General features: G+C 41.6%; 1 protein-coding gene across 1 annotated transcript; it reads right to left on the bottom strand.

Moving 5' to 3' along the window:
• Positions 1-3,817: 3,817 nt before the first annotated feature.
• LOC140117026 (uncharacterized) lies at positions 3,818-14,121 on the bottom strand. Its single transcript, XM_072133459.1, has 13 exons — positions 14,086-14,121; positions 12,932-12,991; positions 12,173-12,214; positions 11,864-11,926; positions 11,148-11,204; positions 10,535-10,576; positions 10,095-10,151; positions 9,930-10,007; positions 8,184-8,243; positions 6,951-7,010; positions 6,232-6,279; positions 6,057-6,140; positions 3,818-4,032 (listed from the first exon to the last, which is right to left on the bottom strand). Exons 1-13 carry the CDS (start codon positions 14,119-14,121, stop codon positions 3,820-3,822), a joined length of 900 nt encoding a protein of 299 aa, XP_071989560.1. The 3' UTR covers positions 3,818-3,819.
• Positions 14,122-15,071: the final 950 nt, after the last annotated feature.

The following is a 15,071-nucleotide window of genomic DNA, read 5'->3' as shown; positions in this document are numbered from 1 at the left end:
TAGCTGTATTCCCTAGTAGGTATGTATGTGAATGTAGAATCTATGATACTAATAATTTCATTAATATAGAAAGTTAGGTTTCCTCCAATGCTGAGTAATTACCAATTTAGTTGCCATCAGATGAGCCACCGCAATTCTGTGATGTGCTGCTAGAGAATCCATACCTATTAATAGTAAGGCCAATTGTGAGGTACAATGGAGATGGCAATGTAATAAGATGTCGATAGCATCAGAGGTTGCTTGCCACAAAAGGGCGATGGCCGGGCGTTCCCATGGTATATGAAGAGCTGTACCTTTGGTTCCAACAATTTGGGGAATAGAAGGGAAATATAATTGAAAATCTAAGCAGATCTGTCTTTTTTGAGGTACCAACCTTGAACGGTATCCAATGAGAAACACAACAAAACAGTCATAGACCCAGTCCTATATTACAGCTCAGTCCTCACACATATCATCCAGTTACTCAATATACCATATATTCCGGCGTATAAGACGACTTTTGAAGACAGAAAAATCTTCTGTCTTCTCTGGGGTCGTCTTATAAGCCGGTAATCCTGACCGCCCGCCGTGTATTCGCGGCGGCGGTCGGGTCCCGGTGCATGGAGAGGGCTCACGGGCTGAGCCCTCTCCATAGCCGGTAAGTCTTTGCTGCATAGCACCTGCTAGCACCGATCGCGGTTGTTTTCACAGCGTTGGCTGCGGCGATCCATCTCCATGGTAGCCTCGGGTCTTCCGAAGACCCGAGGCTATTTCGTTTTAACCCCTTCATTACAATGTGCTGATAGCACATTGTAATGAGTGAGGAAAATCCCCATATATTGCCATACTGTAGTATGGCAGTATATGGTAGGATCGATCAGACAACCTAGGGTTAAAGTACCCTAGGGAGTCTGAAAAATAGTATAAATAAAAATAAAAAAAAGTAAAAAAAAAAATAATAATAAAAAAACCTAAAATTTCAAATCACCCCCCTTTCCCTAGAACTGACATAAATATAAATAAACAGTAAAAATCATAAACACATTAGGTATCGACGCGTCCGAAATTGCCCGATCTATCAAAATATGATAACGGGTTTTCAATGCGTTTAACCCTGTAACGGAAAATAGCGCCCAAAGTCGAAAATGGCACTTTTTTGCCATTTTGAAAAATATAAAAAAATCTATAAAAAGTGATCAAAAGGTCGTACAGTCCTAACAATGATATCATTGAAAATATTATCAAATGTCGCAAAAAATGACACCACCCACAGCTCCGTACAACAAAGTATGAAAAAGTTATTAGCGCCAGAAGTTTTTTGAGTTTTTTGAGTTTTGGCAAAATCAAAAAAATAATTTTTGTACAGGAGGTTTTCATTTTTGGAAATGTATAAAAACATTATAAAACCTATACACATTTGGTATCCCCTTAATCGTACCGACCCAAAGAATAAAGTAGACATGTCATTTGGGGCGCTCAGTGAAAGACGTAATATCCAAGCTCACAAGAAAATGTTGTAAATGCGTTTTTTCACCATTTTCATTGCATTTGGAATTTTTTTCCTGCTTCTGAGTACATGGCATGGAATATTTAATAAAATAAAAATTTAAGGTACAGTATGGTAACATTTACAGTAAAATGGACGATGGTAATGTTGTTGTTGTATGCCTTATGTTTATGAGCGACAGTTTTCCTGCTATATACCTGCATGTCATAAGAATTTAAATTAAAAAAAGGACCATGTTAAATTCAAATCTGTTTTTTTTTTTATTTTTACCGGTGTTTTGTATGCGTTGGAAAAGGGGTAGTCTTATACGGCGAATATATCTTAAACTCTATATTTTAAACAGGAAAGTAGGGGGGTCGTCTTATACACCAGGTCGTCTTATACGCCGGAATATACGGTAAGTCTTTATCATTTTAAACTGCAAAAAGGAATATAACCAGGTCCCAATGGGAACTTACCACTCCGATGCATGTATAGCTTTCAATACGTTCTCCAGTGCAGTTGGATGAATGAAAGGCTTTGTGTGGCTGTATATACGGTGGTTATCCGGTGGGCCAGCTTTCCTTTCTTATTGTTGTGTCTCAACTGTTGTAACCAAGTGGGATAGAAAAACGTAGATATAATTGAGAGACCCGACTACTCTCTATGGCCCTATGGTAACCTAACTTACCCTTATTCTAGCAGTCCTAATTTACTGCCACCCTGATCCCTAATCTGGGTCCTGCCTAATCATAAATTTCCTTTTGAAATAGTGAACCTGGTGCCTTTGTCAGCATTCTGAATCATTTCAGTTTAATGCACATTACCTGGCTTCCAGCCAGCAGCATGTGGTGAGTCACAGGGGAGGGGCAGCTACAGCCTGTGTGCCTGCTTCAGTCTTCTCCTCACACATCCAGCCCCTTCCCTGTCATGTGGAATGATCAGGCATGAGGGGGAGGTCGCTGGTGTGGAGGAGAGGAAGAATGCATGAGGAGACACAGACACACACAAGCTGCAGCTGCAGCTCCCCAGGGACTCACCACCTGATGCTGGCAGGGAGCCAGCGAATGTGAATAAAACTTATATAAAGTTCTGAAATGATTCAGAATTTAGGCAATTTTAAAATAGAATAGAACTGGCTATTACAACCTGCCACTTGCTAAAATGACATTCCTGGTAACAAAATTGCTTTAAGCATTTAAACAAACAATCCCGATATGGCATTTTTCGCCAAAAAATATTGGCTCATCAGGGGATTCGCGTTCATTAAATCAAGAATTTAGATATAAGGTATGGGCTGAGTGTACTACTCACACCATGACACTGATGTTGTGGGTTATGGCATCAGACTAACGGCCTGTACTTAAAAAAAGGCCCACTTGCCACTAGTATGATTGTGAGATAGGGCACAATGTGAGATGGAGGTCTATAGTATGAGAATGGGGCCACAATTTGAGAGGGGAGCACAATGTGAGATGGGGTCTTAGTATGAGAGAGGGGCCACATTGTTAGAGGTGGGCACAATGTGAAATAGCGATCTCAGTATAAGAGAGGGGCCACATTGTTATAGGGGGGCACAATGTGAGATGGGTCTCTTAGTATGAGAGAGGAGCCACATTGTTATAGGGGGGCACAATGTGAAATAGGGGTCTTAGTATAAGAGAGGGGCCACATTGCTATAGGGATACACATTGTGAGATGGGGGTCTCTTAGTATGAGAGAGGGGCCACATTGTTATAGGAGGACGTAATATGAGATGTGGGGTCTTAGAATAAAGAGGGGCCACAATCTGGGAGGGGATAAATTAAAGCTCTAAGTAGGAAGCAACACAAAATCAAGGGTGAGGGTATCATATGTTACTGGGCCACATTAGGGGGGAATTGTATATGGGCGTGCCCAGAGGGTTGTTATGCAGTTTGGGATGGTCACAGGCCAGCAGGTGTAGGGTCACTAGGGGGGTCAATATACGGTGTGGGGGCCATTGAACTGGGTATTATGGGGATAAAAGGAGGTGGTATAAGGAGCAGCCATTTTCTATGGCCCTGCATCTTTTGTCCCTCTTTCTCCATCAAATACGTGGGGTAACATGGTAGATGGACACTTGGTTGCAACTGGAGTGCCCTTGCCTGCTATACTTCATGATATAAAGCTGCTGATTGTAGGGCTGACAATTGCTCTGCTCGTACTCTACATAATACCTTATATTCATGCCCTCTTATTCTATATATTAATATAAACAACAAAGAACTTTAGGACAGAATTGACATTATGACCCAGGAGTCGCTATATAAGTGACATATTTAGAAAACCATGTGTTAGTGTAGAAATATAAGAAATATATCCTACCTGCATTGTCAATTGGGGGTGCGATGGAAGGCCCCCCTAATTCTTCTTACAATTCTTCGGAATAGGGATCTCACTGCCCTGGAGGCGCGCCGGAGGGTTTTTGAGGATATTGTACACGTGCATGTGTTTGTGCATGTAATTGTGTCGTCTTCAGGTGAATCCATCCGGTTAGGTGGGTTATAAGGCACAACTGCTTGGCTGTTATCAAATCCTCTGTAGGCCTGTAATGGATAAAGTGTTATATATTACTATGAAGTTTACATGACATTATCACATTGCAGGTCAGGGTGGATATACATACAGTTTGGAAAACAGTAAGACATTGGGGGTCATTTACTAAGGGCCCGATTCGCGTTTTCCCGACGTGTTACCCGAATATTTCCGATTTGCGCCGATTGTACCTGAATTGCCCCGGGATTGTGGCGCACGCGATCGGATTGTGGCGCATCGGCGCCGGCATGCGCGCGACAGAAATCGGGGGGCGTGGCCGAACGAAAACCCGACGTATTCGGAAAAACCGCCACATTTAAAAACCGAAAAAGTGTCGCTTGGGAAGCGCTTACCTTCACCTGGTCCGAGGTGGTGCATTCCGGCGCGTTGAGATTATTTTCAGCGCAGCAGCGCCACCTGGTGGACGGCGGAGGAACTACCTTCATAGATCCCGGCCGGACCCGAATCCTGTGCAGAGAACGCGCCGCTGGATCGCGAATGGGCCGGGTAAGTAAATCTGCCCCATTGTGACTACAGGCTACTGAGGACAGGCTCTATGGCTACTGGGGGTATTACTGGCTACTCTTGGCAGGCACTTTTGCTACTGAGGACATTCACTATGACTACCAGTGACAAGGGCATGCTCTGTGACTACTGGCTACTGGGGGCAGGCTCTGTGACTACTGGCTACTGGTAGAAGGCTCTGTGACTAGCAGCTACTGGGGGCAGTCTCTGTGACTAGCAGCTACTGGGGGCAGGATCTGTGACTAGCAGCTACTGGGGGCAGGCTCTGTGACTACTGGCTACTGGAGGCAGGCTCTGTGACTACTGGCTACTGGGGGAAGGCTCAGTGACTAGCAGCTACTGGGGGCAGGCTCTGTGACTACTGGCTACTGGGGGCAGGATCTGTGACTACTGGCTACTGGGAGCAGGCTCTGTGACTACTGGCTACTGGGGGCAGGATCTGTGACTAGCAGCTACTGGGGGCAGGCTCTGTGACTACTGGCTACTGGGGGAAGGCTCTGTGACTACTGGCTACTGGGAGAAGGCTCTGTGACTATCAGCTACTGGGAGAAGGCTCTGTGACTAGCAGCTACTGGGGGCAGGATCTCTGACTAGCAGCTACTGGGGGCAGGCTCTGTGACTACTGGCTACTGGGGGCAGGCTCTGTGACTAGCAGCTACTGGGGGAAGGCTCAGTGACTAGCAGCTACTGGGGGCAGGCTCTGTGACTACTGGCTACTGGGGGCAGGATCTGTGACTACTGGCTACTGGGAGCAGGCTCTGTGACTACTGGCTACTGGGGGCAGGATCTGTGACTAGCAGCTACTGGGGGCAGGCTCTGTGACTACTGGCTACTGGGGGAAGGCTCTGTGACTACTGGCTACTGGGAGAAGGCTCTGTGACTATCAGCTACTGGGAGAAGGCTCTGTGACTAGCAGCTACTGGGGGCAGGCTCTGTTACTAGCAGCTACTGTGGGAAGCCTCTGTGACTTGCAGCTACTGGGGGCAGGCTCTGTGACTAGCAGCTACTGGGGGCAGGCTCTGTGACTAGCAGCTACTGGGGGCAGGCTCTGTGAGTAGCAGCTACTGGGAGAAGGCTCTGTGACTAGCAGCTACTGGGGGCAGGCTCTGTGACTGCAGGCTACTGGGGGTCAGGCTCTGTGACCGCAGGCTACTGGCGGCAATTTCTGTGTTTGCTGGCTACTGAGGTAGGGACTGTGACTACTGGCTTTATGGGGCAGGAGATGTGGCTACTGGAGGCGCACCAGTACTCTTATTATGTATATATTGCACACTATTTCTACTCTTATACTGTATATTTAAATTAAGTACTACTACTCCGGTCATGTGTATAAGGGCACAGTACTACTACTCTTACTCTGCATCTATATGTGCACAGTACAGCTAGAGCACATAACTGCAGTCTCCAGTCTTGTGTGAAATGTATAATATAACCATTACTAACTTTTATGAAGTATACCAGTCACTACAGGTTATATTGAGTTACCTATATGTGCCTGTATGGTACCTACCTCACGATTTTCTCTGATCCAGTTTTCCAATAAATTATTATCTGCTCTTTCTAGTGGAGGGAATTCCGGTGGTATAAACCACTCCTAATATAACAGTAAGCAGAGGATAGACAGATTAGAGAAATATATCATATTATTATTACTTTACATGGTGGCATTATAAGAGGACACTGACCTGTGGAATGGCAAATCCAGGGTATATCCTAGAATATATTGGTGGCATCTGAAAAGAGAACAAAGGAAATGTTTTAGGAAATCTTTGACATTATACATAATGGGGCATCACATTGTTGCCCTTGCACCAATCAGTTGTATACTGTGCAGTGTGGCCTCTATGCCACTATGCAGGGATTTTTGTGGCAAGGCTGCTGAACCTATTCCCATATACACAGATCTTGGACATTGTTGTCTGTGAATAATAAAAGCCTATGTACTGCTGAGGGCTGACTGGCTATAAACGACTGGGGGCTGGCAGGCTTTAAACTACTAAGAGCTGGCAGGCTATACACTACTGGGAGCTTGCAGGCTATGTACTACAGGCGGCTGGCAGGTTATACACTGCAAGGGACTGGCAGGTTATAAACTACAGGGGCTGACAGGCTATATACTATAGGGGATGGCAGGCTATATACTTCAGAAGCTGGAAAGCTATATACTACTGGGGGCAGGCTATTTACTACAGAGGCTGGCAGGCTGTATACTACAGGGGACATGCTTGCTATATATTGGGAGGCTGTGACCAATGCATTTCCCATCCTCGGCTTATACTTGAGTCAATAGGTTTTCCCAGTTTTTGGTGGTAAAATTAAGGGTCTCGGCTTATACTCGGGTTGGCTTAAATTCAAGTATATACGGTATATAGGAGATAGGTGGAAAAGGAAATGGTTATCAAACCTGAGCAATGTTATCCGGTATCTGTCCAGGCAGGATTACATCTGTTTGGGAATCAGGACTCTGTTGAGACAAAATTCAAGAATTTAATGTGAAGAACCTAAACTCTTTTGGTTTGAGGGACACATTGTCATTCTACAGGATGAGCCAAAGTCTCTGATCTGTTACACCAAGTAATGGGTGAGGGAGCCTATCTTTAAGGAATTTTAGGTTATGTCGAATAGATGACTATTGGGAATCAAAGGCAGTCATGTAGTATATCAAAGAAGATCAGAATTGTCTCTGAAATTGATTTACGCTATTTGATTTGCAATATATCTTGTGGTTCAAAAGATTCTCCAGAGAGGAGATGAAGATTCATAGTGGTTGCATCCAACACTCTCACGCTGTGTTCAGCACCATGGGAAACACATCATGTAGCTGTGTATCACAGGGAGTGTTTCTGGTTGTTGTTGCAACTTTCTATGCAACTCTGGAGAACGTCATAGTATGTACCGTCCGGCAAATCGAAGGGACGCATCTCTGACTGCTGTTACAGGGATGCCGGAAGGGGAGTATGTCAGTTTATTTTTTTATGCAGGCTGGCTATATACTAAAGGGGGCTGGCTTGCTGTATACTTACAGGGCTGGCTGGCTCTATACTACTGGGGGCTGGCTGGCTATATACTACTGGGAGCTGGCTGGCTATATACTACTAGGAGCTGGCTGGCTATTTACTACTGGCGGCTGACTGGCTATTTACTACTGAGGGCTGACAGGCTATAAACTACTGAAGGCTGGCTGGCTATATACTACGGGGGGCTGTCCGGCTATATACTACAGGGAGCTGGCAGGCTATATACTACAAAGGGCTGGCAGGCTTTATACTTCAGTGGCTGGCAGGCAATATACTACAGGGGGTTGGAAGGCTATACACTATAAGAGGCTGACAGGTTATACACTACAAAGGCTTAAAGGCTATATACTACAGGGCCTGGCAGGCTATATGCTACAGAGGCTTGCAGGCTATATACTACTGGTGTAAGGCTAGTCACTACATGGGGCTGGCAGGCTATATACTACAGGGGACTTGCTGGCTATATACTGGGAGGCTATGACCAATGCATTTCCCATCCTCGGCTTATACTCGAGTCAATAGGTTTTCCTAGTTTTTGGTGGTAAAATTAGGGGTCTCAGCTTAAACTTTAGTATATACGATTTATAAGACATAGATGGAAAAGAAAATGGCAATCAAACCTGAGCAATGTTATCCGGTATCTGTCCGGGCAGAAATACATCTGTTGGGGAATCAGGGCTCTGCCGAGACAAAATTCAAGAATTTAATGTTAAGAACCTAAACTCTTTTGTCATACAAAAGACACATTGTCATACAACAGAATAAGTCAAAGTCCCTGATCTGTTACACCAAGTAATGGGTGAGGGAGCCATCTTTAAGGAATTTTAGGTTATGTTGAATAGATGGCTATTTGGAATTAAAGGCAGATGTGGTCATGTAGTATATCAAAGAACACTAGAAATGTCTCTGAAATTGATTTACACTATTAGATTTGCAATCTTTAAACCAACTCTCCTAGCTGCATCTGTACAATTTTCCAAATTAAAATTAGACACTGGATCTTCCTAAATGATAGACCTCCTAAATGATCAGGATGACAAATTCCTGATGTCGCCCTTGCCAGAGGCCTGCAAAATACATGACCCTGCAAGTGAATCATCCTCCCTATGAGGGACTGAAAATCCTGTAGCTACATCCTTCCTGCCCCACAGAACACCACCCGCATCTCCTGTAGCTTGTCGTCCGGTAGCCTTCACTTCATTATATTGGAAAAGCTCATCATAAAAAAAAAAACTTAATAAGTGCACAAACCCGTCGTCTTCTCCCAGGCTAAGGGGGTCCCAAAACTTCCTGCAACCAGTTCCATGGTGTGCAACAACTGCAAAAAAGCCCATGTACCCAAAGACCCCACAAATAAAAAATCGACAAAATAATTTAAAAATTAGTCAACTAACTCCTCCTTCAGGACAAGCCATTCTACAGAGCTACTAAACATCTAAAAGTATGAGCAAGTTGTGGAGCAACCCACCGGCAAACACTGATCCACCAAATATCGCCCCTCCCACTTACAACCCAGAAAAATGAAACTATCCGGGTGAACTGGCAATAGACGAAACACGGATTCCACGTCAATCTTAGTCATAAGGGCACCCCTACCGTAGCGACCCACCCACCACAACGCTTAATTAAATGGTGTATAGGACACAGAACACAGCTCCTCTGGGATCTCATCGTTTACCGAGGAGCCTGTGGGATACGAGAGGTGATCCTCAAACGGTTGTTCAACAAACGGGCCTGCCATGCCGTTTAACCCTGCGCTGTACCCTCATAAACCTTCTAGATCCATGTAACAAAACAACCATTATCAGGTCTTAGGATGCCAAAAACGCCCATCTCGGAGTTATTAGTAGGTGTGTGGTTTATATGTTGTGACTAAATATCAATTTTTGTCTAGAATTTCTGGATTTTGGGGCATGTCCAAAGGCTGTGAATTTATAGCAACCTAATGTCCAATATAGCTTTATGAGGGGGAAATGTATGCTTTGTGAATTATTTTCACGTGTGCTTTTTATTTATTTATTCATTCATTTTCTTTGGGTTCTCTTGCCAGGAGGGAAGAGAAGATGGGGATGGGGAGAGAAAAGGGATAATACTCAATTTTAAATCTTCTAAATGTCATTAAGTTCTAAAAGGGCAAAAAATGTAAAAGGTGTTTTGATGAAATGTTGTAATTTGTGATTAAACTATAAAGATGAATTATTTAAATATACATACTTATGTAGAAAATTAACCACATGTTGAATACTTAATTAACCCTTTGTATTAAAATGAATGAAGTGGGGATCTGAATATATATTGATTTTTAATCAAGGATTTCTAGTACTAGTCCTTATACAGTAATATATGTAAGGAAAGGAAGAGCAAACCTCAATTATATTCATAGGTGACTCCATATCAGTTGGTGTATCTCCTGGATAAGATAGGTCTGGTGAGTTGTAGGGGGCCTGTTGAGACAAAATCAATGAGTTAAACACAAAGCCTAAAAGTACAGAAACCCAGAAGTGTAAAGGAGAAAAGAAAGATTATATTACCGAATGAAATGGACTTGGTGATAGACTCGAGTCTGTGTCAGAAGATTCTTCAGAACTCTGAAAGTAAAAAGACAATGGAGGGAGTGATGGTTAGAGTTATGTTATTATATACATATTTGCTATTGTAGTAAGGGATACTGTCTATATAATGAAGTAGGTAGACTAAAGACATGGAAACATGTTCTATTCTGTTATGTCCATGAAGAGAGTGTACTGGTGACTGGTTTTATGAACTAGATGCCTATAGAGTTGTAGTTAGCCAAAAGCTCAGATTGTGTCTGACGTCAAGTATATTATATTCAATTCATTATCCAGCATAAGATATGTGCCGTAATCCTGTCCATAGTGAAGATGGCAACACTGGTTCTAATGACCTGTATATGGAAACTGTTTGATGTGTGGTATATTTTAAATAGATAGATAGATAAATAGATAGGTACCTCATCATAATCTTCTTCCTGTGCAGTGACTCTTGGAGCATCCTGTAATGAAAGCATTAGTGAGTGTTATTATTATCTATAGAAGCTTCTGATCCGATATTCTTTGATTATTTGTCATCTAGATCTACAGTATATGAGAATTGTGTAAAATCCACAAACCTCTTGCTAGTGTCTGTTCATATAGGGGAGATTCATTATTGTGTCTCGGGGTGTGACAGGGCACAGCTGCTCACCACTAGTCTTGTGCTGCACCACATTCATTATTGTCATAATTCATTTGGACAGAGTTCTACTTTTAGACCTGATTTTAGCTGGTCTAAACCGTCTGCCTCTTTTTGGTGCACCCTCCTTGATTTTTTGGAAACATGGGCTAATTTCCATCCGACAAGCCGCCTTTCTCTAAACCCATCCTCTTTCCCAAACAGCCAAAAAATGGACTAATGACCTTCATGAATGTTTCGAAAGGCATTTTAGACTTTTTTTTTTTGTGTAAAATATCGTTTTCATAGCGCAAGATCAATCATGAATTCCCCCCATAGACTTTCATGAACCTAAAAGTACAGACACCTTGAATTGTAAAGGGGATAAAGAGGGAAAAAAAAGATTATATTACCACATAAAATGGACTTGGTGGAAGACTCGAGTCTGAGTCAGAAGATTCTTCAGAACTCTGAAAGTAAAAAGACAATGGAGGGAGTGATGGTTAGAGTTATGTTATTATATACATATTTGCTATTGTAGTAAGGGATACTGTCTATATAATGAAGTAGGTAGACTAAAGACATGAAAACATGTTCTATTCTGTTATGTCCATGAAGAGAGTGTACTGGTGACTGGTTTTATGAACCAGATGCCTATAGATTTGCATTTAGTCAAAAGCTCAGATTGCTCAGAATATGTCCAGTATTTTAAATTGAATTCATTATCCAACATAAGGTATGAGCAGTATAGCCGTGCGAGCCAGGGGTCTGTAATCTGTGTTGTCGCACGTGGTACCAGTCCATGGTGAAGAAGGCAGCACTGGTTCTAATGACCTGTACACTCAGAGCTGGTACCTCTGATCTTAGAATTGGGCTTGGCATCCATTAGCTTGAGGGATCCCGGCTGGAAAGTGTTGGTAACATCCTCACAAGCCATGGGTACCAGTGAGATGTGGAGCTTTTTGACTGTTAGGGGATAGCTTTGGTTCCAACAATTTGTGGATTTGAAGGGAAATATAAGTGAAAATCTAAGCAGATCTGTTATTTTGAGGTACCAGCCCTTAATGGTAAACACAACAAAACAGCCATAGCCCCAGTCCTGTATTACAGCTCAGTCCATTTAACAAACCTCTGAGACATCATCCTGGTCCTTGAATCCTGGGGCAGGGGAAAGCGTTCTCACTGTATCCTCCTATAATGAACAGAGAGAACACAACCATCAGAACATATATCCATTAGGAAGAGGAAGATGGGGCTTTGTGTTTGAGAATAAGAAGGAAGCCACAAATGTAATAGATATATTTGAGACAGATAGATAGATAGATAGATAGATAGATAGATATACAGATAGATAGATAGATAGATAGATAGATGATCGATAGATAGATAGATAGATAGATAGATAGATAGATAGATAGATAGATAGATAGATAGATACCTCATAATAATCTCCTAACTGTGCGGTGACTCTTGGAGGATCCTGTAATGAAAGCATTAGTGAGTGTTATTAATATCTATAGAAGCTTCTGATCACATATTTTTCAATTATTTGTCATCTAGATCTATATAAGAATTGTGTAAAATCCACAAACCTCTTGGTATGGTCTGTTCATATAGAGCAGTGATGGCAAACCTTTTAGAGACCGAGTGCCCAAACTACAACAAAGACCCGCTTACTGATCGCAAAGTGCCAACACAGAAATTTAATTTGTAATTTACACTCCCTTCTCTGTCACAGTTTTCATTGATACCAGCACCCTGAGGACACCAATAAAGCAGGAAATAGTCCCAGGTACAGCTGTCACTTTAAAATAGCTCTGTGCACTGCAAGTCCTGGGCTGTCTGGGACTGCAGGAAGATACCTGGAGTCATCTCTGGTGATGGCCTGAGTGCCCACAGAAAGGGCTCCGAGTGCCACCTCTGGCACCAGTGCCATAGGTTAGCCATCACTGATATAGAGTTTTATGAGCATATTTTAAACTGAACCATGTATGCTACTAATGCAGCATAATGAGCAGAATAATGGCATGAAAAGTCCACCAGGCCACCATTATGTTATAAGCAAAGATAGTTTTTTAGTAAAACATTGTGGATAGTAGATAAGAAGATATGAAAGAAGCTCCTGGTGCAATTGTGAATATTATAAATGCTGTGATAAAATAGATATCAGTAATGTGCTTATGAATGGCAATCTTACCCCTGCAGGGCGTTCAGGGCATTGTCCTGGTAACATAAATTCAGGTGCTTGTGGCACAATCTGAAAGAGAACATGGTAGAACATTATATAAAAGTTGTATAAGATATATTATAATGATATATAGCAAAATGTAATATAAGAGTAATTTTTAAAAGAATTCATATTATCTGCACTTAAGCCCAGATGGGTCTGTTAACAGGATAATGGATATATATATATACATAGGGTAAATATATTCCTGCTATTGACACACACAAATGTCAGTAACAACTCACCTAATCTGTAATCATGATAACAGTACAGTGCTGCTGTTTTGTGGGGAGGAAGCGATTCCTTATATATCCATATATCCGATTCCATATATCACTAACCCGTCCCTTGCAGCGTGACACCTAATGGTACGTGAGTCAATGACCACCCAAACTGTTGTGAAACTGTCCTTACACATAACATAATTTTTACACAGCTCACAGTAGAGTATAATAAACATAATAAAATTATTCTGTAGGTTAGTACAATTAAGGAGAAGCTAAACATGTACAGATTTTCTTATGTTTTACTACTTTAGCATTTGCCTATGTGTCGCCATATTCTTAGAGCTCTTCTCTCATATTCTGAGAGCTATAATGTTTTTATTCCTCAATCAAAAGAGGGTTGGCGCTTGTTTATGGAGGGGAAAGTTAATGGTTGGATTGGTACTATTATAGGGTACATCTGACTTTTTTATGATTTCTATTTCATTTTTTGGTAGGTAGGAAACACTAAAATTACAATTTTTATTTAGTTTTTATACCCTTCACAATACTGGTATAATAATGTTATATCTGTTTGGCCAAAGTTATGGACGCAGCGGTACCAAATTTCTGGGGTGGGTTTTATTTTATTGTTTTTTAAACACAAAATAGAATTATGTATAGGGAATGGGTGATTTTGTGTTCTTTTATTTAGTTTATTTTGTTATTAAGACTCAGTAGACTCATTTCTTTGCCACATAGAGTGATGTTATGCAGTAAGGGGCCTGATATAGGACACAATTTACACCTGACACCAAGCAGACTGGCATCTGCTTCCAAATCCAGATCCCATTATTATATGCAGACATTTTCCATAACCAACAAATATGTAGATAAAAAGGATAAGATAAGATACTTTACCTCATCAGGATGATCATAATTTCCTGAATTCTCCATGGTGGCTGCAGAAATAAAAGATAATGTAATATTTAGATATAATAAAACAACTGCACAGCATGAGAAGACATTACAGACACTTCAGGAGGACTTGTTTGTTGTGAACAGCCCCTGATGGGAGAACCGGTGTTACTTCCCTGATGCCCTGGTTGTATGGCATCATCAGTGACAGTATGAATTCATACAGAAAGTATATTGGGAAATTGTATAACTTTTCATTACAGAATCATATCAATTGTTTGCTAAAAGTTGACATCTCCTTTAACCCCTACGGGACACAGCATCTTTTGGCCTAAAGGACGCGGCCCCATTTTTCAAATCTGGCCTGTGTCACTATAAGTGGTTATAGCGTGGGAACGCTGTGAGATATCCAGGGGATTTTGAGATTGTTTTCTCGTGACACATTGTACTTCAAATTAGTTTAAAAATTTGGATGAAATCTTTTGCGTTTAGTTATGAAAAAAAACAAAATTTGGCAAAAATTTTGAAAAATTCTTTATTTTCAACGTTCTAAATTCTCTACTTTTGATTCAGAAAGTCATAGCACCCAAATAAATTCATAACTTACATTTCCCAAATGTCTGCTTTATGGTGGCATGGGTTTTTCAGATTCTACATATTTTACTAGAATGTTATGAGGCTCAGAATTTGGGTGCCATTTTTCACATTTTTTGTAAAATCGCCAAAACCTGTATTTAGATGGACCTGCTCAACTTCTAATTGACACTGAGAGGCCTAAATAATAGGGAGACTCGTAAATTACCCCATTGTGGAAACTACACCCCTCAACGTATGAAAAACCACTTTTAAGAAGTTTGTTAACCCTTTACGTGTTTTATAGGGGTTAAAACAAAATGGAGGTGGAGTCTGCAAATTGTAATATTTTTTCACAATACACTCATTTTGGGTGGAAAATTAAACATTTGTAATGGATAAAATGAAAAAAGGCT

Source organism: Engystomops pustulosus, chromosome 2, assembly GCF_040894005.1.
Source record: "Engystomops pustulosus chromosome 2, aEngPut4.maternal, whole genome shotgun sequence".
NCBI lineage: Eukaryota > Metazoa > Chordata > Amphibia > Anura > Leptodactylidae > Engystomops > Engystomops pustulosus.
The sequence above is the reverse complement of the archived record's forward strand: the minus strand, read 5'-3'. Positions and strand labels throughout refer to the sequence as shown.